The 25538-nt window shown below is 39.6% G+C and overlaps 1 protein-coding gene across 3 annotated transcripts in view; it reads right to left on the reverse strand.

Moving 5' to 3' along the window:
• BICC1 (BicC family RNA binding protein 1) overlaps positions 1-25538 on the reverse strand; it is a 215038-nt gene that overhangs the window by 87587 nt on the left and 101913 nt on the right. For 2 of the 3 annotated variants that reach the window (XM_030570387.1, XM_030570389.1), the window contains exon 3: positions 22634-22703. In XM_030570387.1, the coding sequence (XP_030426247.1) occupies positions 22634-22703 (70 nt within the window). Of the gene's footprint in view, positions 1-22633; positions 22706-25538 lie in introns of those variants that run through there. The other variant, XM_030570390.1, reaches the window with a different exon arrangement.

Genomic DNA, 25538 nt, shown 5'->3' on the forward strand with positions numbered 1-25538 from the left:
AAGAGACACACGTTAAGTATGCAGTAAAGCAAGAGAGATAAGACCATAACCGTGTTGTTTAGACTGTTTTCACAGCTGCTGATTCCTTGTTTTATTTCACTTATGGTAAAAGTAGTTAACGTCCTTCCCTTTAAGTATGTTTGGAAACAGTACAACTGGAGCACAAAAATGTCAATATTAATAAATTATGGAATAAGATCTTAGATGTATGGAAATCAAAAATCATGGGACATACCAATCTCTCATGAAGTTGTCTCATTTTTAACTTTCTGTGATCCAATTTCACACAGCGATTGGAGGAACATGTGGAGTTAGTTTAAAAGTACCCTACAAGAGCTGTTTGCAGGCTTATGTGTAATTAGTTGGTGGGCTCTGTTAGAGCAGACAGATGCCTACTGCCCTAAAACAACACTCAAATTAATACTAATTGGACTCCTTAATGGAAGTCTCATTCAAAAGGACTGAATGAGTGTGGAGACTGACAACTTTCTTACCCCATAAAGATTGTCCCTGCAGAAAAGATAAGATATCTTATTGGGCTGATGTGGAGAAGCTTAAAATGATGCTTGAATTAATCTGTTCAGCAGATAGAGGACTTCCGTCTCTAATTTTATCAGCTAAATTAGAGTATATAGTGTTATAAGGGGGAAAAAAAACTATGCTAAAAGAACACTAGGGGTGCAAAGTCAAGTACACAGAAGTTAGGAAAATCCAGAATTAAGCTTGCCTGTGCAACATTAATTTGGCCCCCTTGCGTATGTATACTGTGATATGGTCTTTAAGTACGTTTTCTCCACAGGACTCTTGCCTTATGTAGTGCACAAGAAGGGCCTGTCCTGTTGAAGAATCAGAGTTATGTAGAAAAGAAGGCTGTGGTTTAAGACCTCTATCTCATTTGCTGCAGAAGCAGAAAGTGAAGGAGGCAGGGGCAAAACTGCTGGAAGAGAAGGGACGATCTCATGGTTAAGACTGCTAAATGATGTTCTTGAGAATTGGATTCTCTCTCTGCCTCTGTCAGAGTTCTTATATGATGCAAAGTCCCTTAAAACAAACTTTTCAAGAGGTGGTTATTAATTGTGTGTTCCTCATTTTCTTGGTCCGGGGCCTGATTTGCAGAAGCTCTGAATACATTAAATTGAATTCAATGAGAGTGTTCTCTGAAAATCAACAGTGCTATATAATGCTAAGTACTCTGAAAAATAGGTCATAGAAATCTCAAACCAAGCACTAAAAACTGTACTTTTGACAATCTCTTTGTGCTTCAGTTCCCTGTCCCTAAAACAGGGGTGAAGCCACCCCTTACATCAAATTAGAGGATTAGGCCAAAAGAAATCTGATGAGGTTCAACAAGGACAAGTGCAGAGTCCTGCACTTAGGAAGGAAGAATCCTATGCACTGTTACAGACTAGGGACCGAGTGGCTAGGCAGCAGTTCTGCAGAAAAGGACCTATGTTACAGTGGATGAGAAGCTGGACATGAGTCAACAGTGTGTTCTTGTTGCCAAGAAGGCTAACGGCATTTTGGGTGTATAAGTAGGAACACTGCCAGCAGATCGAGGGACATGATCATGCCCCTCTATTCCACATTGGTGAGGCCTCATCTGGAGTGCTGTGTCCAATTTTGGGCCTCAAACTACAAGAACAATGTGGAAAAATTGGAAAAAGAGTCCAGCAGAGGGCAACAAAAATGATTAGGGGGTTGGAGCACATGACTTATGAGGAGAGGCTGAGGGAACTGGGATTATTTAGTCTGCAGAAGAGAAGAATGAAGAGAGATTTGATAGCTGCTTTCAACTACCTGAAAGGAGGTTCTAAAGAGGATGGAGCTAGACTGTTCTCATTGGTAGCCAATGACAGAACAAGGAGTAATGGTCTCAAGTTGCAGTGGGGGAGGTTCAGACTGGATATTAGGAAAACACTTTTTCACTAGGAGGGTGGTGAAGCACTGGAATGAGTTACCTAGGGAGGTGGTGGAATCTCCTTCCTTTGAGTTTTTTAAGGTCAGGCTTGACAAAGCCCTGGCTGGGATGATTTAGTTGGGGATTGGTCCTGTTTTGAGCAGGGGGTTGGACTAGATGACCTCCTGAGGTCCCTTCCAAACCTGATATTCTATGATTCTCTGACATTAAAGCCAAATTTCAAGCCTCTGCTCCAAAGCATGGAGTGGAGAGTTGACAACCCTCCAGGATTGGCCTGGAGTCTACAGGAATTAAAGATTAATCTTTAATTAAAGATGATGCCATGTGATGAAATCTCCAAGAATACATCCAACCAAAATTGGCAACTGTAAGTGATAGTGCATTTCAAAGTCTCAATTTTTTTTTTTTAAACATAACCAGCAAAATGTACTTTTCCTTAACCCTGTCCTAGGAAACAGATGAACCACTGTGACTAAATTTTCCAAAAAAGAAATTCAGCCTGAGCTAGATGCCCGACATAGAAAATTTCAGCCCAAATGGCTGTATGGCAACATTCTAAGAAACTGAAACTCGGATTTTAGAATAGAATACCTCAGGTTACTTTAACTGGAGCCCATGCTTTCACTAACCAGTAAAACAAAATTGTGTGAAACTCTCCACACTCCATTCCCTTACCAGAATGTAGAAGTCAAGGTAAGAGTTGACTTGGACCATGGTTGTTTCTTTGGACATGGCAACTTGATTCATAACTCATTGTTTTGTCTTCAAAAAAGTGAATTGTGCAATATCAAATACTTAAAAATACCTTTGAGACTATGTAATGTATAAATAGTCTGTTAGACAATTTGCCATCCTGCGGTCTTGCATAGCAACAAAACTGTATTGGAATGCCATGTCTTGCAAAATTTAAGATAATGAAATTATGTGATTTTCAATCCTAAAGGCAGCAGTCACATGTGTGTAACAGAATAAACCTATTTTTATTCTTTACAGACATCTAGAATAGATAAAAAGAGTCCAGCCACATCAACCGGAGTGAGCATTACACAAAACCACCAGATTTTAAAAAGCTGAAAAATGTACATAGTGCTAAGTCGAGCTTGTGTTCACATCCAGCAAGTCATTCAGTTGTTATAAGATTAGCTGGGAAAGCACTGAAATCAGAGTTAAAGACATAGTATTCAATTCCTTGCCTGCACTCAATAAGCAATGAGCCCAGCTGAAGCAGGAAACCACAAAGAAGCCAATCTTGGCAGCATTTCTGCATAGGAATCCCCTCTCCTGCATTCAGGGATAGTACCCTGAATGTCTATGGCCCAAAGGGGCCAGGATGCTACACAGCAACTGCACAAGCTGTCTGACAACTCCCCCTTCATCCTGGCCACACCCCTTATCCTAGCAGCTGGGTAAACTGGCTCTAAATGCACACCAGGGAAAACGCCAGGTAGCTGATTACATACAAACTCAAGATGTGATGAAGATAAATGCAATTATTTATCACATGGTTATCAAACACTTCTGAATACCTTTCACCACCACCTTATTCCTCTGTGCCAGAACTACAAGTAACAATGCAAACTTTTTAGCAGCTGCAAACATTTTCTAGGTTTTATTTTTTGAAAAATAATAACCACGTTCCTCCTAGTTTTCCAAATTTTGGATTTTCCTCTACCAAAAAAGTAAATTATTGAGATGCAGGATGATTAATATTCCGTCCTGGGGAAGTTTCAGGAATCTGAAACAAAACACTAGCAATAAAAAAAATACAACTAACATTTCTAAAACACTTTTCTCTGTAAGAAGTTTGTCAAATAAAAACATAATGGTGTAGTGTAGCTGAAAGTTTTATAGGTACTGTGAGTAATGCACGAATAATTCTGCTATCCCAATCTCAGAAAGAGAAAAAAAATTATGCCATATTATTCCTTTGTGTTTCTGAACATGCTACATTATCCAAAATATTTAGAAATATTTGCATGTTCTATAAAATTTTCATTTTGACTAGTTTTGTAACCTTCTATCCGTAAAGCTATTATATTAGTTACTTAAGACCAACTGTTCTAACCCCATGAAAAGAAATTAAAAATAGAATTATAAAAGCAAATAACTTAAAAATTATCTAAACCATGTCCTGTATGCAAATATTAACTGCAAATTACAAAAATGTAGGACCTTCAAGGGCTTAGATACAAGTACTGTGTACTCCACCATCAAGCAGGGGTGTTGTCCTTTCCTGTGGTATCAAGCTCCTGTTTCCTAGTTCTGATGGATCATGAGATACTGAAGTGAACACCAAATTCCTGCAGTACTGAATATTGTTCACCCTAGGATCAGTTCAATGTAATTTTGATGTCAAATTCCACATTTAGGGAGGAAACATTTTTTGACCTGAGTTGATTTTTTTTTTTTAAGTTGCAACTTGGGAGGTTAAAATAAGGGTTAGTAAGCAGAGCGTAAGTCAAAGGTGAATTGTAAAAGCAGTTTATCACATGGCTATCACCACCAGCTAAGCAACGATAAAATATTTGTACTGGATACAACAGCTTGTTGGATGTTTCACATAATAGTAACTAAGACAATTTTCCTGTCCCAAAAGAAACTGATCTACGATGTAGAGATAATTCAACAAGACGAGGGAGATAAAAAATGGGGGACAGGGAAGGTAGGATGAGATTACACAAAAAAGCCACCATACTTATAAATTTAAATTAGCAATTTTAAAAAATCTTGAATTTTGGTCAGTGCCTTTCTTGTAAGCTTCACTCATATCTCACACACAAACATCTCATCAACGCTATAGAAATATCACGGACAGTATAAAAATCACATACTAGCATGGCTGGCATACACTGGAATACTCCAATCTCAGTTGGATTTTGAATTTAAGATCTGGCTATTTTATCTAAATTTAGTGAGCTATATTTATATTCAAAAAGAGATCAGTAAAACAGTTTTTCAAAATTTCTCAGTGATCTCCCTTGTTCCATGACCTGCTATACTAAGTGAAACCAGCACAAATCCTAACTGGCAAAGACCACTGAGTTTTCTCTTACACTCAGACTGGACTGTTGATGTTTGCTGTTACTTTAAAGCATAAAGCTTTTCAAACCCAGTGGTGGAACAAATGATAAGCCTACTCTGGACTTAACCACCACTTATAAATATCCAAAGATAAGAAAAACATTGTTATCTAGGATTTAAAAAACATGTTTTTCAGTGATATTATTCACTTATCAGCTTACAGTCATATTTATTAAAAAATCTTGGTCTTTTATAGGAACCATCTTTAAACTTTGGTAGTTTGATTCATAGTTCCATTCAGCCTTACCCAAAATCTATCATGAAACAGCACCAAAGATTAAAACTTGATCATGTATTTGTATAAAGTATGCTAATGAAAAAGTGCAAAATATATAATACACTTTTGCAAGGCATTTAAGGCTTCCTAGTATTAAACAGTACCAGAGTTTTTTTTCCCCCACAGTAACTATATTGTCTTTAACTAGAGATTTATATGATGCAACAGATTATGAGATTGTAAAGGTTGAAGCCATGTGGCAAAATACAAAGTAAATTAAGTTGGAAAAGAAGTCCTATATTCAGTTAACTTCCAGTCCAAATGAATGGAAGACATTCTAAAAACACTTGCTAACATTTTCAAAAGCATCTATCTACGGATATCTGTGGATCATTTTTGTGGACTGGATGCGGATACAAATTTTGTATTTAGAGCCCTGCAAATCTGTGGATATCTGCTTTATATCTGCAGACGCGGATATCCTCCGCCATTTTTGCAGATCGGAGGTGGACACAAATTTTGTAACCAGGCAGGACTCTAGAGGTTGTTCTCTGTGACAATACTTGTATCTCTCACACACACATATTAAAACAAAACAAAAAACCCACAAAAAGACTGCAAGATGCAGTTCAGGAATGCTCATATTACTCCCACCTTAACTCAAATGCACCTGATGAGAAATGCACCAGAAAGCACAACAAGCCTTTCACCTTGCCTATGTAGTCCAGCACTGCGCAGTATCACAAGTCTTTCAGTATTTGGTGTTCTTCTTAAAGCCCTAGACCTTTTGCTACATGAATTCAGAAGAATCTGAGCTTTCATTAAAAAAGTTAATTTCTAGACTTCATGGTTGAAGGTATGAACCCTAAAAGTGCACATCCCAGAAGACAAATAAAAAACAAACGTACTGTTTTATCACTTGAAGGTTAATCATCATGCAGTTGAGGCTGCACCTTAAGTCTTTTAAAAACTAAACCACTGGCAACATATTTGTTAAGCGAAGTATCTAGCCTGGTGTGGAGACAGTAAATAAGGAACTGTTATTTAGTCTCTCATAACACAAGAACTAGGGATCATCAAATGAAATTAATAGGCAGCAGGTTTAAAACAAACAAAAGGAAGTATTTCTTTACACATCACACAGTCAACCTGTGGAACTCTTTGCCAGAGGATGTTGTGAAGGCCAAGACTATAACTGGGTTCATGAAGGATAAGTCTATCAATGGCTATTAGCTAGGATGGGAAGGGATGCAAAATCATGCTCTGAAGTATCACTAGCCTCTGTTTGCCAGAAGCTGGGAACGGGCAACGGGATGGATCACTTGATTACCTGTTCTGCTCATTCCCTCTGAAGCATCTGGCATTGGCCACTGTTGGAAGACAAGATACTGGGCTAGGTGGGCCATTGGTCTGACCCAGTATGGTTGTTCTTATGTTCTAAACTTATTCAAACAGTGTATAGTGATCTGTACTGGCTGGCTGTGGCTGAGTGGAATTTCAGATGTTAGTACTGACCTACAAACTTCTAAATTGCCTGGGACCTTCAGAAACTGCCTCTTTCCACTCCCAGAATTCCACAGATGAAATCCATGGAGGCACCTGATCAGGACCCCCATTGGTATAAGAGAGAGGGGGGGCTGCCTATAGAATGTTTTCAGTTTTCTCACTTGGATTTTTTTTAAATATACTTGACAACCCTATAAATGATGATGGGAGAGTTTGTACCCTACACTGAATTAATTGTTGCATGTGTCACGGGCTAATGGGGGAGGGGGACACCTAAGCCTGTCCACTACTCGGGGTCCCAACCCAGGGACTCTATGAATAGCAGCCACATGCCACTGCATCCCCTTTAACTAGTCACTATGCTGCTACAGATGCCTGGGCCACTTCCTCGAGGCCCGAGCACCTTTGCAAATGCTTCACCCTTACCGGGGCTCTGAAGTCTTTTATTCAGTCCCAGCAGTCAGCCAGGATCTCTCTCTTGCCCCCCCGATTACTGCTAGCAACTGAAGGTCTCTAGCTCTGTGCCAACTTTTATGTTACCCTCATGAGCCCTAACTGGCTGCTCCCACCGTATATGGTTGCCAACTTTCTAATCACAGAAAACCAAGCACCCTTGCCCCACCACTTCTCCGAGGTCCCGCTCTGCCTCGCCCCTTCTCCAAAGCCCCGTCCTCCACTCACTCCATCTCCCCCAGTCTCACTTACTCACTCATTTTTACTTAGGTGGGGCAGGGGTGAAAGAGGGGGTGAGGGCTAGAAATGAGGGATTCTGGGTGTGTGGGGGGGCTCTGGGCTAGGGCAGGGAGTTGGGGTGTGGGGTGGGGCCGGGATGAGGGATTTGGGGTTCAGGAGCAGGGTTCAGAGCTGCGGGGTGGAGCAGAGGAGTTCAGAACATGTGTGGGAGGCTCTGGGTTAGGACACGAGGTTGGGCTGTGGAGGCAATACAGGCTCTGGGCTGAGGGTGCAAGTTGTGGGGTAAGACCTGAAATGAGGGGTTCAGGGTGTGGGAGAGGACGCGAGGATCTGGGACGGGATGAGGACTCCGGAAGGGACTTTGGGTGCGGGGAGGTGAAGGGTGGCACTTACCTCGGGGGGCTCCTCAGAAGCAGTGACATGTCCCTCGGATGCTAGGTGTAGGAGCAGCCAGGCAGCTCTGTGCAGTGCGTGCTGTCTCCGCAAACACGTGCATTCCCTACAGCTCAAATTGGCTGCAGTTCCCAGCCCATAGGAGCTGCAGAGCCGGCGCAGGGGGCAGAGGCAGCACACAGAGCCCCCAAGGCTGCCATTGTGCTTTGGAGTCGCAAGGATATGTTGCCGCTTCCGGGAGCTGCGTGAAGCCAGGTAGGGAGCGTGTCAACCTTGCCAACCAGACTTTTAACAGTCTTGTCAGCAGTGCTAACCAGAGCCACCAGGATCCCTTTTCGACTAGACAAGTCGAAAACCAGACACCTGGCAACTCTACCTCCACTGTAGCCTACTTAGACGACTTCTCTAGTGCTCCCTTCTGGCATGAGGTGTAGTAGGACCCTGAGGCCTCCAAAGGGGGTCCCTGGGCCTGGTACAGAGCACTGTACTCCCTGTCAGAGATTCAGAAACACTTTGGAACTGTTAATAGCGACTTCTTCTACATTAGATCAAGGAACACCTCTTACTAATCTCAAGTATTAATCAAAAGAAGTCTATCATATCAAATGTGGCCTCAATTTTAGGCTTTGTATAAACAAACTTTCACAATATTTAAGACAAATTGAAATGTTTCCAGAAATACTCCTTAAATTAAAATAATTGTTTACATTTTAAATAATGATTTTCCATTACCAAGAAGTCAGAAACCATGGCAGTGCATAAAAATCCCAAAATGAAAAGGTGAAAAGTGACTTGCCAATTTCTGTTCCTCAAGATGAGAAAAATTCAAAAAAAAGTGTAATATTATATATATATACACACACACAGACACACACACACACATACACACACAGTGAAAACTAATAAGGTTATTACTACTTAAATATTGTTTAAAATCCTAAGTCTTAATGGTACCATAAGTAATCTGAGAAAGAAGATTTTTAACCTTAAAGTGTGCCTATGTGTGTGTGTTGAAAGTTTGGAACACAGAAAATAAATGACAATCATATATATTTTCATTATCACACACTTTTTTCCTTTCTAGATTATAGTGCTATTCACTATGAAGACAAAATATGCATAATAATAATGCTTCTACATTGCTTATCTACTCTTCACACATAGCTAATGGCTTCATTCTCAAGGTTAGGACAACACATTCTATTCACTACTACAATACAGCATCAAATTAGGTAAAAAGATATAGCCATTTTCTGGAATGCCAGTTTTATAATAGGACAAAAGAAAAAAATAAGTAAGTAACTGCCGCCACCCCCAGCCATATTCTTTTAATAACTGCAGAAAAGTTGTGCATATGTGACAAATATAGAAAGGAATGCTCTGACTTATACTATACAGCCTGTCAAGTTCACCAATCTTGTCTCATTGCTGCTTTGTACTCCCCTTCTGTCTATGTGCATCTGCTGTCTCTTGTTTTATACTTCAATTGTAAGCTCTTTGGGGCAGCAACTGTTCTTGTTTTGTTTGTACAAAGCCTAGCATAATGGAATACTGGTCCATAACTAGGTGATAGGATAATATAAATAAGCCATTAATTATATACTATGTATATAATTTAAGTGTTGTTTCTGTAAAAAGTAAAGATCATTAAAATATAATAAGATTAAAAGATTTTCCCTAGAAACAAAAAGATGTTTTAAAGGGGAAAACCACATTTTTTGTGATGCCTGTTACGGTCACAATTGAAGACTACCTCACCAAAGATAGTAGTGTGAAACCAGCTGCGGACTATTACTCCCAGTTCAGCTTTTAATTTAAATTAGAATAAAATTCAGGCCATCCACGACCTGAGGTGTGTCCCAAAAGAAGTGGAGGCTAAGAATTACTCAGAGGTGCATGCAGTACAAGGAGTTAGAAAGAGCATGGGGATGAGAGGAACAATCAAGGTAGGGGATATCAGAAGAAAAAGGGGGATATCATACACATCTGAAGCCCAAGGAAAGGTAGAACATTTGATGGTAGTAATTTGAAGACTTTTCCAATAAAGACTTATTTTTCCATAAATTCTTCATTTTGGCTCACTGTCTTTCAGTCCTTGTAGATATTTATGATGAGGTTAAATAAATAAAAGTAATTCTCACTCATGATGCCATACACCAAGGGTAATGGCACGGCTATTACTGTATCAGAATGCAGGATTTTAATGATAATTGTAATTTTATAATTATGCATATATTGAACACACTATCAGCTCTCAGGATAAGTGGAATGTTATAGAAGAATATTGGTTGAGAAGATGTATGTGTTCAAAAGGCCAGACATTAAACAGGCTTTCCTACCAAGGTTGCCATGTCATCCTTCAAGAAGAGTAACATACACTGCACTCTCTTCTCCTCCCCCAAAACTGCTAGCATCAGCTCTGCAACGTTCTCAGTGCCTGCTGGCCTAAGAAATAACAGTCTTGAAGTCAGTTCAAATGCTTAGACTAATGTGATGCACACATAGCTCTATTAGCCAATTCGGCCAGATGTCAAGTTTAAAAACAGAATAATTATAAATTTTAAATCGCGGGTCTCTTGGACACCCAGTAACTGAAAATGCAGTTCACATTTTTCAAACTTGGGTGTTAAAAGTAGAGGAACTAAACATGTGGCCTGATTTTTGAGTTGCTGAATGTCCACAACTCCCATTAAAGACAGAAGTATTTGTAGATGCTATGAGCTCTGAAGCCACCTATTCCAATGCCATAGAAAATGGAACAATGTAGGGAAACCAGGGAGCAGAAGTAGTTTACATAGAAAAAATGAAATTTGAGAAGCACTGTAGACCCCCGTTTCAGAGTTTCACAGGAGACAGACTTTTCTATTAAAATGGATGATTTATTCACAGCTGCTAGTCAAAAACAGTATAAATGCACTGCATATTGTATGTTCTGTACAATGCATCATGAAGTGATCTGTAATTAATCAGTGTTAAATCTAGCTATAAATAGACCATGCTAACTCCTTTTCACCCCCTTTCTGAAAAAAAATAGTAAACTTTTAATCTTAGAACTGCATAAAAATTGGGAAGTTGTTCCACCAATAATTTTCACCCAGTTTCCAATTACATAATACAACGGAGTCTTTAACTGGAAAATAATCTTTAATTTTAGTATATTTTCTTGTATATCTTTTTTCTACTGTTATACTCTTCAAAACACCATCACATTGGGGCTCCCAGCCGTAAAATTATAAAGCCCTTACATGACTGAAATGTAGTTCAGTCCCCAGTACAAAGGGGGATCAAATCATTTTTAACTGCCAGGGAACTATTGTGTTGTAACTGGGTTTCCTCAACAGATGAGACAATCTCCAGGGATGTAAAACTGAAAGTACTGGGGAAAGGATGGAGAGGAACAGCAAACTGAGCCCATTTGCCTTCTCCTTAAAGCAGTAAATAGCCTAGTGATCTGATCGAGTAAGGTGTGTAACTTTTAAAATTAACCACTGAGTACTGAGGTACCTTCTTTTTAAATAAAAGTTTTTCCAATGACCACTGAAAAAAGTTCTGTTCTTGTCTCTGTAATTTGTGCTTATCAGAATCATTTTTATTATAAACAGTAAATTTCATTGATGTCAAGAGATCTGTGGTGCTACAAACTTGACACAGATATTTGTATAATGTTAGGGTCCCAGACTACTTGAATATTCCCTAGAGACATTTCTCATTGTAGTAAAGTTTTCCTACCCATCTGTTGCCACCTCACAGTCCTGTTTATCTATTTTTTTTAAAATAGAATTATAGCCAGACATCTTTCATTGTGAACCTGTTAGATCTCAGCAGAGTTTGTCTGGTCCATACTTTGTAAAGGAACCAAGGAACATCTAGATGCAGCAGAAAGTAGAGTTGGTAATTCAGTTGTTGGCTCTTTTCTGAGTCAGTTCTGAACTAAAACTACCAGCCTCTTACAAGAAGAAACATGTTGATGCAGTGTGGCAGCCTTTCCAGCCTTTACTTTCTTTAAAAAAGAATGAGGGTAAACAGCAGCCCAATACAGTCATCTTTTTTAAGGGGAAGTTGGATGGCGGTAGAATTAGGATCAGCTCTCTGTTAAACATGAATAACCCTCAGCCCTGCTATGATATCCAATGAAGCTTCGTATGGCTCCTCCATGGCAGCAGCAGGACTCTTTGGTCCAGCAGACATGTGGGAGGAGAAAAGTAGCAGTAGAAGTCCACTGTAACCAGCATGGTATGGCAAAGGCAAGATCAAGTACCGCAGTAATACGGAGATGGGACAAGAGGAACATATGGGACAACCCTTGAAACACAGCAAAAGGATTCTTCCCTCCTCCTACAGACACCCCCTATCTTTCAGCCTAATGTGGTAGTACCATGCTCAACACTTCTGCCTAACTTACATTCAGTCACATCTATACAACCCCACTGAAGGCCTTGAGGTTTCAGGGGTGTCACAGAAGGCATAATCAGAACACAGTTACAGAGTTGTAATTGAGGGCATGATTTGGCCTGCGGTACCCTTATTTACAACGAGAAGAAAAAGGGACAGCTTGATTTTCATAGACCATATTGCTTAAATTTTTTTAAAAGAAAGACTTCTTACACATAAACAGCGTACATTTGGTATGAAATCAGTGCCACAGTTGTTACAGAACTGCACTTGGATGTATAAAATTAATTGCTCTTCCACTTTCACTGATGATATTTTATTTTTAAAATGAGGTGCGCAAAATACAAAACAACCTTGATGTATCCACAATGTAGCTGAACAAAAATCATATTTGCTATGCGGTTCGTGACTTTCTGCCAAGTGTTATGCTGATAAATTATTATTTAACAAGGGTAACCTTATTTTTCCTCTGAGGGATGTTGAGATTCACTCCAGTTACTCACTCACAAAAGCTATATTGCATAATGAGAAGGGATGCATTTCTTTCTTTTAAGAAATGATGTAATCCTTTAGTGGAACATGTGAGTAAGTTATGAGGTGTTTGCAAGTGTAACATTTAAAAACTGCTAAGCTATCATGCTGAACTGATGTTATGGAAGCCAGGCTTTTATATATGAAGCTTCATTACAAAAAAAATATTAGCACAAACATTAAAAATCACCCATTTTGATATAATTGAAAAATTCTTGTTGTTTACAGTCTCTTTTTACATACAGTGATTGAAAAAAAATTCTTAAGTACTTATTAGGAACAAATACCTAAGAAAACTTTTCTGAACTACATTAAATTAGAGTTCAGCTATATTTGAAAACTATATCAAAACAGCAGATCGTCAACTCATTCATATGCATTCAGATGTTTGTATTTGTATAAAAAAAATCTTGTTGGAATAACTCAGATGACAAGCTCGCGTTCAATATTTTAGTTTAAGGGTCACAGAATTCAAACAAACCCTTGTCCCTAAATTCATTCTAAATTTTAACTTATCCAGTTTCGTGCAAATCAGACTTTAATTTTACAGTGTATTGCTTCTTCAATGATGAAAGAACTTTCCTGCAATGTAATATGAATTTTTCCTTGAAAGGCCAAGGCCTGCTCACCCGACTTTTTGGGGGGCATCAGGGCATAAATGATGTTGAATTGATCTGTTCTGTGCATAAGCAAGAAGAAAAACACTTTATGCTTGTTATTGTCCGGGCAATAATTAATCAAGTCTTGTTCTATACAGCTAATAATGGTAGTGGTATTTTTCCTAACTTGGCTACAGCTGCTACTATGCCTCTTAACACATCAAAACCAAGTCATCAACAAAATGACCAGACTATATTTGGTTTGGGTCTTCCTTATGTGATCTTCAGTCAATATAACCACATAGTGAAATTATGAGGCTAGTCAGCTGTCTAAGAGTTCTCTCTACAGTATCTAAGATGTAGGTCCTGAATGAAGAAAAAGATATAAACTAAAACTCAAACAACTACAAGGATTGGAATGCCAGCATTGCTAACCCACAGTGATTCATTTCCATCACTTATGCCATCAACGCAATTGTATTTTAGATCTTCTCTCTTCCTCCTCATGCACTCCTCCAATACTTTAATCAGACATACTACTTCTTGTAGGTGCTTCTTTCCTGACATCATCTCTGCCTGTGCACTAGGGCAGTGGTTCTCAAGCACGGGTCCAGGGCCTCCTGGGGGGCCACGAGCAGGTTTCAGGTGATCCTCCAGGCATGCCTGGTGTTAGACTCGCTACAGCTGAGGGAAGAAAACTGAAGCCCCACTGTGCAGGACTGCAGCCTGGGGCCCTGAGCATGACCACCTAGCGCTGATGTCAAAGCCTGAAGCAACTTAGCTTTGTGGGGACCCCTGTGATGGGGGGGCCCAGGCAACTGCCCTGCTTGCAGGGCCAGTGCTACCATTTAGGCGACCTCGGCAATGGCCTAGGGCACCAGAATTTTTGGGGGGTGCTATTTTGCTGGGGGAGGGGGGTGGCACGCGGGTCCGGTGGACCTACCGCAGTCATGCCGGCGGACGGTGCGCTGGTCTGAAGGCTCCGGCAGACCTACCGCAGTCATGCCTGCGGCAAGTCCACCGGAGCCTTTAGACCAGCGGACCGCCCGCCGGCATCACTGCGGCAGCTCCACCGGAGCCTTTCCAGTAGCGGACCGTCCGCTGGCATGACTGCGGTATGTCCACCGGGGCTGCGGGGAGCGGCGAAATGCCATCCGCCTAGGGCGTCAGAAACCCTGGTGCCGCTTCTGCCTGCTTGCTACCCCTTAATGCTGGCCCTGGCTTTTATATGCAGAAAAACAGTTGTGGTCTAGCTGGGCCATGGAGTTTTAATAGCATTTTCAGTGGGGCTCAGAAAGAAAAAAGGTTGAGAACCGCTGCACTAGGGTATACAAGTTTCCGGAAACCTTCTAACATTTTTAGTGTAGAAACCCATGTTACATTTACTATATCCCTCCACAAATAACTACCCAAGGCCCGCCCCTTTCTTCACAGAAACATGGCATCAGTAGTTCTTTAAGTACATTGGATTTAGGGTCATATCAGTCTTCCCTAATTCTTTTCCTGTTCAGAAAAGAAAATAGCACTGGTGTTGGTGGTGAGCAGAGAGGGCATCTATATTTTGTTTTACTGTACTTCTTTTTACATGAAATTTTCATTAACCGCTGGATTAACAACTGTGACCAGGTTGACAAATTACTTATTTATCCATTAAACATACACAGCTCAAGCTGTAATAGTGCAAGCTTGTGCTTGGAGGGAAGTTCAATCACAAGATATATTAAGTACTTTGTCTCCCTGCTTAGAATGCTAATGAAAGAAGACACAGAGAGGGGGCCAGAAACATTTTTAAAAATTATTTTTAAAAACAAATGGCAGCATAAAAGGTACAGCAAAATAGGGAAAATCTCAAATTAAAGGACGGAGGGGGGAATGAAACAGGAGGCAGCGAGAAGGCAGATACAGGATGAGAAAAGACGACATGGCAAGGTAAACAGAAGAAAGATGAGTGTGTGTATAATCTGAAGATAAAGAAAAACTAGAGACTGATCTGTGGAAGTAATTGTTGTTAGGTGATGTTAGGCACTTGCAACCCATGCAATCGCAGGGGGCGCTGAGGCAGCGAGGGCCTCCCTGAAAGCCAGATTTAGCCTGTCAAGCATCAGCTGCTCTGTCTTGCTCGGCACTGAAAATAGTGTCTGCCGCACAGCATGACCTCATACACCCCGTATAGGAGATGACAGTGGTAGGAGCCCCCAGGGAACAACCATCACCGTGTAGAAGAAAAGTGTAGGAGGAAAAGAGGGGGGAAAATGGTAAGAAAATATTTACCAAATAAGGTAGGGAAAAAAAGAGTAGGAGTAACATTTTCAAACCCACTTCAGTGATTTAGGAGACTGAGAGCTCATCTATATAGACAGATGCTGAGTGCCAAGCCAGGTTTGAATTTATACCACACCAGTCTGCCACATAGAATCATAGAAGATTAGGGCTGGAACAGACCTCAGGAGGTCATCCAGTGCAATCCGCTGCTCAAAGCAGGACCAACACCAACTAAATCATCCCAGCCAGGGCTTTGTCAAGCAAGGCCTTAAAAACCTCTAAGGATGAAAATTCCACCACCTCTCTAGGTAACCCATTCCAGTGCGTCACCACCCTCCTAGTGAAATAGTGTTTCCTAATATCCAACCTAGCCCTCCCCCACTGTAACTTGAGACCATTGCTTCTTGTTCTGTCATCTGCCACCACTGAGAATAGCCTAGCTCCATTCTCTTTGGAACCCCTCTTCAGACAGTTGAAGGCTGCTATCGAATCCCCCCTCGCTCTTCTCTTCTGCAGTTTAAATAACCCCAGTTCCCTCAGCCTCTTCTTGTAAATTAAGTGTCCGAGCCCCCTAACCATTTTTGTTGCCCTCCGCTGGACTCTCTCCAATTTGTCCACATCCCTTCTGTAGCGGGGGGACCAAAACTGGACATAATACTCCAGGTATGGCCTCACCAGTGCCGAAGAGAGGGGAATAATCACTGCCCTCAATCTGCTGGCAATACTCCTACTAATACAGCCTAATATGCTGTTGGCCTTCTTGGCAACAAGGGCACACTGCTGACTCATATCCAGCTTCTTGTCCACTGTAATTCCCAGGTTCTTTTCTACACAGCAACATCCCCCATGAACACTGCTACAGCATGCTAAAAATCCTAGAGTGCAGCTTGATGTACTATGCTTTCAAATAGTTGTAAGCTAAAGCTGGACTCTGGGACTTTCAATATACTGCAGTAGTGTCCACACAGGATGTTACTGCATGGCAAACGGGTGCACTATAAATTCATACCCATACCATGCAGACAATACCCAAGTCTCACTTTCAAAATGATTTGGGCACTTAGAAGTCCAAGTCTCACTGGAAGTCAATGGAACTTAGGCTCCAAAGTGCTTCAGTCACTTTTGAAAATAGGATATGGGTGTTTTTGAAAAATCTTATCCTAGAATTAAATGTAAATCACCAGCTCATATCACTCTTCACATTTGCATTCACAAAGCATTCTTAAGGATGTATAAAATTATTTTTTCATTATTTTGACATTATAGAAGTGTGCCCTTAACTATGAGTCTCACAATGAGAAGAACTTTACACAATTTCAAATTCTCTTGCAAATTTGGCAGCACTGATGAAACAGTAGTATGTTTGAATTACAAGAATCCAACTAACATCACAATTTGCCTACCTAACAGATTTTGAACAAAGGAATTTAAATGGCCATAAAAAAAATGGAAACACTCAAGAATTCTCTATTCTGCTACTGACACACAGGCAATTCCCTTGTGTGCACATCAGTAAAAGCGCCAACCCCAACAATTCAAAATCATGAGTGATACCTTCTGGCAAAAATCATGGTATTAGCTTAATAATTGTGCCATATAATTAAATAATCTTTGGGGGCCATTATGGGAAGTTCTTGCCTCAACTTAGGCGTGATCTTCAACTTTGAAAGTTTATTTGCACATCACGTAAAACACAAAAATGCAGACTGGACTCTGCTGGATAACAGGTATGGAAAACCACTTTCCCCTCTTAAGTAACCACTAAGGTAGGGGAGCAAGGTTAGAAGGCTGAATTGGAAGTAGGGTCTTTGGTGATCAGCAAGAGGTCTGGGTAGTGGGATGAGCTGGGGCAGGGTAAGTATGGAGAGAGGGAGCTGGCAGTAATATGGTCAGTGGGAGAGAGTAACTGATAAGATGGCATAGCATTTAGGGGAGTGAGGAGTATCCAGAGCCGTCCCTGCACCCTGACTCTCCCCATACTCCCCTGCTTTCTCTCATCACCTTTTCCCACTGGCTCATTGTTACCTGCCCCTTGGCACCTTAGTAAGGGGCATCTTCCTCCACCCTCATCTCCCCCTGCTGATTGACTAGTCTCACCAGGTCAGAGCTTTAGATGCCCAAGGCCTGGTGCATGTAATCTTCAAGGCTCTCACAAAAGTCACACACAGAAAAGAAGCTTTGGTGTTCCTGTGTCACAAAGGACCACGAAGCTGGGGTGAAATTGCCAGTCTTGAAAAAGTCATGAGACTTGGAATGATTAAATTGTCCCATAAGTGCTCAGACTTAAAAAATAAAATTAAATTAAATTAAAAAGGGGGGGGCACCTCTACAAAACACCACTACATTAACGAAGGCAGGGAAAGCAGTAATACTGTCACAGATCTTTAATCTCCCAATTAATAAAGACCTGAAACCTGTGAAATACCTGCTTCAAGAAATGTAACTTGGTCTTATGTACAAGAACACATTTTTAGCTTCCTTGACTTAGACAAAACAATGTTCAAGACTACATCAGATTCTACCTTTATTGTTCAGTATCCCAAAAAATGTGCAAATAAAGGCATATGAATATATAAGAAAAAATACTGCCCATTATATCCCCTAGTATCATAGAATCATATCAGGGTTGGAAAGGACCTCAGGATGTAATCTAGTCCAACCTGCTGCTCAAAGCAGTACCAATCCCCAGACAGATTTTTGCCCCAGATCCCTAAATGGCTCCCTCAAGAATTGAACTCATAACCCCGGGTTTAGCAGGTCAATGCTCAAACCACTGAGCTTTCCCTCCCCCGCCCGATTATCATAGGAGTGAGGGACTATGCATCGTCCTATCACTACTAATTGTCACTCATTTCTCATTCTCTCCCAAAAGTTTGCAAATAATTACTTCTGACAAAATCTGAACACATGGTTTCCTTCAAAACTTATTTTAGTGTTTGGAAAAATTATATTTGTTTGGAAAATAAACACATGTATTTCAAAATGTTTTATCCTCAGCTCCTCTTCATAACAACACACACAAAAGCATCTGTTACTTGTTAGAGCAGGAAATTCCTCTGTTTTGATCTTTATAAAACAGTTCAGAGTCAGTAATTAACTTGTGAATTCTGGCTTTTGTGAAGTCATACAGGATATTTTAGCAATTTTGTTAAAAACAGGATCTTCAATAGGCAAATTCCTTACATTCTCAACAGATTGACAGTCCAAAAGTAAAATACTCTGGGAATCAACTGTTTAGGGGGTTATATATCAAGTTTGCCATCATGTATTAATAAATTACCATCCTTAGTAATAATCATACATATATCATCTGATACGTAGCACTTTCTGACCATGGGTCTCAAAGCTTTATCAACATTTCACAGCCTAAGAAGAAAGAGGTTAAGTGACTTACCCTTTTTCAGGTCACTTAATCTTTGTGCAGTGGTTCCTCTCACACCACAACTTATCTGCAGTGCCAGAAAATATAACTGGGTCTCCTGACTCCCACTGCCATGCTCTATCTACTGAACCATGATGCATTCCATTGCAACAATTACAAGTATTAATGCTCATGTCTAATATATTAACAAAACAATATACAACGAGTCATTCCTGGAATAGCATTAATAACTGCCGATCATAAAAGCCAGATGATACAACATTAGTGAGAAAATACTATAGTAAACCATAAATTATTTTCATGCTAGATTGAAAAGCACACAAATGAACATACAACAAGGATGTTTTCCTGATTATAGGGTTTGTTTGTTTTTTCAGATCAATAACAAAAAGCCACAAAATACATCTACCAAGACTAGCCTACCAAAATTTCAGACCATCTTTACTAGTAAAAGTTACTAATTTGGTGATGGTGAAATACTGTCCTAGGATTTAGAGCATAAGATAAATGTGGTATGGGGTATCTCCATTCAAAGTACTAAAAGTTTTCTGCCTGTCAGTCTGTGGATCAACAATTCTTTTCTATAAGCCTTAATCCTGTTCCTCCCCAACAAAGTCACTGCTAATTAGGTACTCATTTCCCGGTCAGGAAGATGGGCTACAGTCAGAGGTCTCAGAACACTGAGTCTGCCCACAGACAGTTGGCTGGTTACACTGTGCTGACTCTCCTCCTCAGTTCCAGCTGCTAAATTTTATGAAATGAAGTCAAGATACATCAAACACTTTCCCAGTATTATTTTTCCATATAAACAACTGCTGTGGCTGCAAACTGGCAATTTATTTAAATGTAAATAGGATGAGAAACAGTGTGGATTATAATAATGTGGGCCATCTGATCTAAAATTCAAGAACACCTAGGGATAGGTTCTCTCCCTACATATTGTTGTAATGTACTATCTTGTGTGTATGTACACAACCTCCTACCTATACAATGACTGATCAAAGGATACAAGTCTTTAGCCCTGATGCTGCTCACACCCTGTCACCCAAAACCTCACTGACCATTTTAGATGGTGTATCACATTGTAGAAACATCTCATTGGCAATCTACCACCTCACTAAGTTTCTTTTGGCATTAAGATTTTCCAAGCTTCTCATTCTCATTATGTGTGCATGCTTTGGACTATATTTCCTCAGTTGTATTAGTTGGCATTTTTCCAAGGTAGATTTCATTGTTATTTTCTGCTGATGTTTCTAATCTCTATGACCCGTTTTATTTCTCTTCTCTCACTGGCATTCCCCCTGACATCTAATGTCATAAGCAAACTTCATTAATTCACTTCTTATTTCTTTTCCTAGCTCATTAATGAAGATGTTCTAGTCACCTACACTTAGCCCTGTTCCCCATGTGATGAACTGGGAAAATGTCTGTATTATATCCTGTGGCTATTATCTGTGACTGTTTCCCAGTTCAATTGTGTGATATTGTCTCATATGAATGCATAGAGCTAAATCAAAGCTGTAAAGGGGTTGTTGAGCAGCCATGCAGGAAAGGTTCAATGACAAAATACGACAGCCTCTCAGGTACCCAGCTTCAAAGGAGTTAAGATAACTGGGCCATCAATTAGTGAGAGAATATACCTACCTGGCTCCCATCAAGGCAAGGACATTTTGCTCTTTAATAAGCCTGGGATGAAAAGGAGCTCAAAAAGCTCACAAACCTTAGAAAAAGGAGAATTTGAGGTAAGCTGAGAGTTACTGGCCAGGAGGCATGAGTGAAAAGGCTGACAGTCCCAGCTCAGAGATGGAGAATAAGCCACATATGACCGAGATGCCTGTGGATGAAGAGGTTACGCTTAGGTAAGGAAGCATGTATGCTTATTTTAAAATCAACTTCTCAATGCACTGTGAACCTACCTGCTGGGCAAAATAAATCAGGCTTTGTTTTGAAGAAACTGTTTCTGTCTCACTGCGAATGTATGCTATTACAGGCTCCCAAAGAGAAATGCTTGCAGGATCCAGCCCCAGTTACACTTACTGAATAGTCACAGTTGGTAGCCAGGAGACTGTACCCAGGTCCTAGTTTGAAAATGAGTGAATTGCAGAATTCCACCCAGACAGGTAAAGGGCCTGATGCATAACACCTGTAGGGTTCCACCCCAAGAAGAGACAGCAGTGCAGTTAGCTTGGTAACTGTGACAACCCAACCACAAACCAGAACTCAATACATTGCTATTGCTCTACCCTTTGTTCATGGCTTTCAGCCAAATTTCCACATAATGGTGTGGATACCAAGACAGATTTGAATTAATTCTGCATGCAAGACCAAATATCAAATATTTTATTAATTAAAATCTAAACAGTATTATATGTACTGTTTTCCCTTTACTTTTTTTTTTTTTCATTCTGTTAGAACAACACAAGGAAACTCCCCCTCCCCGCATCACCTTCTCATTTACATCTCAGGCTATAGCAGCTTGTGAAAGTCATGAAATACTGAGCCTAAAGTAAGCAGAAGAGGATCCAGGTGGAGAACAGGTCTTCATGGAGACTTTGCTTTTTACCACGGATTGTAAGCATTCCTTTCCTACCTATGTGATTCTCACCTCTCTGATCACCACTAAATAATTTTTCCCTTATGCTTTCCATCTAGCTATTCTTACCTCAAGTGGTATGCATTCCTAAACATACAGATGTGCTTTCTGTCTCCATGCAGCGTACAGGGAGAGGGAGGAAATCCCTCTCAGGTTTGGTCTCTCTGGCTCGCAAAAAAATAGAGCCTGCACCTTTATGAACAGATCTTTTTGTCCTCTCATGAGTTCTTCCTCTGTTTAAAAGGTTACAGGAATATGACCGTTTTGGTTTATGAAATGAAAGTTTAAGAGTCTACCATTTATCAGAGATTTTAAGAAGTTTACAAGTGTGAATGTCTAACTCCATTTTCTGACATCTTCCACTTTGCCACCGTCAATTACTTTTTGTGGTTATTTTAAGTTTAACTAATTGTTTGCAGCACTGAAAAAGGTCCATCTATCAATATGCTTCCCTTTTGACAAATATTTCCCTTACATTTCAAATAGATGTATGGACAATCCATCTTGGTTTTCTCATGTTTACTTTCATCTGTGCACCAGTGGCAACCAAAATGCCCTCGGCACTGTGACAGAAGTTTTTAAGTCAAATATTGCTTCAATAGGAAATCAGGTGACACACACACTCACTCATTCCGACAACAGCTTGATTTCTTGACCTATCGATCTTAAATACAATCAGTGTCCAGTTGCATAAATAAAAAATATCACGCTGCTTATATTGTCTTAATTTGGACTTACAAATTTAGACAAAGTTGTAGACATAGCCACAATTACATTGACAACCAGTCAAAAGCTTCAAACACATTTAGAGTTCTAGACTAATTGCGTAATTTAAAATAAGTGCTACACAATGTCAGCTAAAGTTCTAAAGCTTACAAGACAATTAAAATGAGTAGACAATCAACACTTCTCCAAGAAAAATAAAAAGATTCAACAAAGCTTTAAGGTCTAATATTATAAAAAATCACCACATCTGTGATTAAATTAAATGCTGTTATTTCAGTGTCGACTTACACCAAAAATATATATACATATATATATATATGAAAGTAAAAAGTGAATATACCTTTTTTGGACTTTGCCCCAATCTTCAGCTTGGATGGCCAAGCAATCTGTGTGTTCGTTTCTTCCATAATCTGTTAAAAGAAAAAAATAAGTTAATTTGAAATGCAACTTTCTCACCATCATTCTATATCTTCTAGTGTTCCTTTTTTGGTGAGATCATATTAATCTCTTTTACACATGCCCTAGTAAATACATTTGAAAAGTACAGCTAAGAAAAAGGTTTTGAGGCAAGTTTGTGTGTGTGAGGATAGGAGGTTGATGTCTCATGATTCAAAACAGCCTAAAAGATTGGAAATAGGAACCAAGGAAGTCACACTTAAGTGGCCTCATCCAGTTGCCATTGGAGTCAAGGGAATGACCCCACTGACTTCAGTGGGAGTTTGATAAGGCCCATAGTGACAAAAAATCTATTTTCTTCAATCAAGTATAAAAGTATTTTTACATAAATCCTAGAATTTTAACAGGCTCATTTTGAATGCTTACAGACTAAATTACTTCTGCTTGCATTCAGTATATGCTGCCTAAGTTTATGTTTCACTATTCTTTAGTTATTTTAAATTTGAAGAAGAAATGCTATCCCTCGAATAGTTTATAATCCAAAAAATCTTTTGCTTATTAGATTTAGCAGCTCATGCATCCTTTCAAAGTGCTAAAACTCCAATTTTTCTGAAGTCAGCTGATGTGGCATGCAGCTTGCCTATAAAACGTTCACCCTCGGAACATTAACAGAAAAATACAAGTTACCTTGCAAAAAAAATTCCAATTCTGTGGGCCACATCCTCATCTGATGTGACTGCACTCACTTCAAAGGAGCTACATCAATTTATTCTAGTAGAGGATTAGGCTATGTATTATTCAGTAAGTAATTTGCTATTGTGTGCTCATGCCTTACAATTTAATAATATGTAATATTTCATATGGTTTTAATTGCTTCCTTTCCAATTATACTAACAAATATTTTATAACTCAAACAACGCAGTTGTACAGTAAGTGCTTTTGAATACCTTTTTACAAAAAAAGAATTTTTTAATTTATTGAGCTAGACATTTTGACAAAAAAAATTCCAATCAGCAATTGGAAAAAAAATGCCAAACAGTACAATTTAATCTATCTTGGCACTGTCCACAATATATATGTATATAAATTAAATTCCCAAAATAAATAACCAGACCACTTCAAAAAGGAAAATTAATACATTAAGAGAACCAGAAAACATTCCAACGTTCATCGGTCCAATATGGTAGCAACGTCCTGGACAGACACACTAATTTAAGAATTCCTAAATGTATACTCTCTGTTGCCCAAATCAATAATAGAATTCCTCTACAGTCACAATTTTAGATTAGCACACCATGTGGAAAACGTGAAAATGTCAGCCAGGACTCACTGTACTACACTTTGTATGTGTTTCAGCAACTATGGGATAATAAAATTCAGCTGGAGGAAGACATTTCCAACAGGGTGAAATTCTATCAGGAATATATAAATATTTCTCAAAAGCCTCCAGTCCAGATGTGAAGAAATCCACTGGAAAGAAATCTCAGTTACAGATCAACCAAAACTCCCACTCAAATTGATTTCCACAAAGGAAAGACTGGAGCACATGGCAGTTTGAAATCTAACTCATTATTTGAAGTGGTCACACTTCTGGAACTACCAAAGAACGTACAAGTTTAAAAAAATAAACCAGCAAACCCTTTAAAAACATAGACAAGTCTACTCAAGTACAGATGGGGAAACAATGGTACTGTGCTATGCTCTTCCCGTCCCTCTCGATTTAGTGGAAGCCATTCTCCAGACAGACTATAAAATTCAGGCTCTGAAGCTGAAGAGAGCCTAGAAAGGCCAACCACACTCTGCCACGTTCTCTTCAAAGGCAAATCAGCACTAACGTATATGAGTTCTGTTCAACGTCCCTGTCTACTAATGGAGGGCTCTGCAGGGAGTGACTATCATGGGAGCTTTTGACAGCTCAGTTCCTCTGCTGACAATGTTAAAGTTGCTTAGCTAGGAGTCAATGTAGAGGCAAAAGGCCTCCATAAAGATAATGATGGCCAAACCCTGTGCTTCTGGGGGGGCAGGAAGGAAAGAGAACTTTCCTCATCACAACAGAAAAATCAGAAAAGTTTCTTAACAAATGCATTTTTGAGTTATTTCAGAAAACTGGAGCCCATGACCACTGTGATACAAGAATCTCTCAATGGCAACTGGCAAGGGGGTATATCATGGTTATAGGAATTTCCTGAATCTGGTATTTACGTTCTGGTTCACCTAAGAATGTTAGGTGAGGTCTCAAACGAAAGCTGGCATCACATTGGTCATCCAATATCACTGTGAAATGTATGTAAGGAATCAGCATATGTTTTTATAAATCTGTATTGGGAGGTTGGTCACCAGCAAAAACAGATTTTCTGTCAGAAACAGGATGATTATCCATCTGTTTACATGTAAACTGAGTGTTCTGATTCACAATGGTTCTATCAACAGTCTGAACTGAAAGCAAATGAAAGATTACAAAAAAATTTCAGAAAGAATCTAACAGGAAGAAAAACACCGGGGGAGGTGGGTGGGTAGGGGAAAGAGGTTCACTTCAAAAGTTTCTTTGATTATATTTGGGAGGCAAAGATAACATGGGCATCCCTCACTTAGGAAGTGAATGGACATCGAATTTGCTTCATGGAAGTCGGACTTCAACCAGGCTTGGTTGAAAACACCAGAAACAACCTTGGGTGAGAAACTTCTTTAGACCAAAGGATAATGGTTAGTTTAGTCTCTAGCAAGCCTGTTATGGATTTTGTTATATATGTAGCCATTTGTTTCCAATATTATTACTAACTAACTATCTCTTGAACCTCTCTTCTTTGATAAGTTTACTCCTGTTTTCAGGATATATGATTAGCTGGGAG

The sequence above is a fragment of the Gopherus evgoodei genome, chromosome 7 (genome assembly GCF_007399415.2).
Source record: "Gopherus evgoodei ecotype Sinaloan lineage chromosome 7, rGopEvg1_v1.p, whole genome shotgun sequence".
NCBI lineage: Eukaryota > Metazoa > Chordata > Testudines > Testudinidae > Gopherus > Gopherus evgoodei.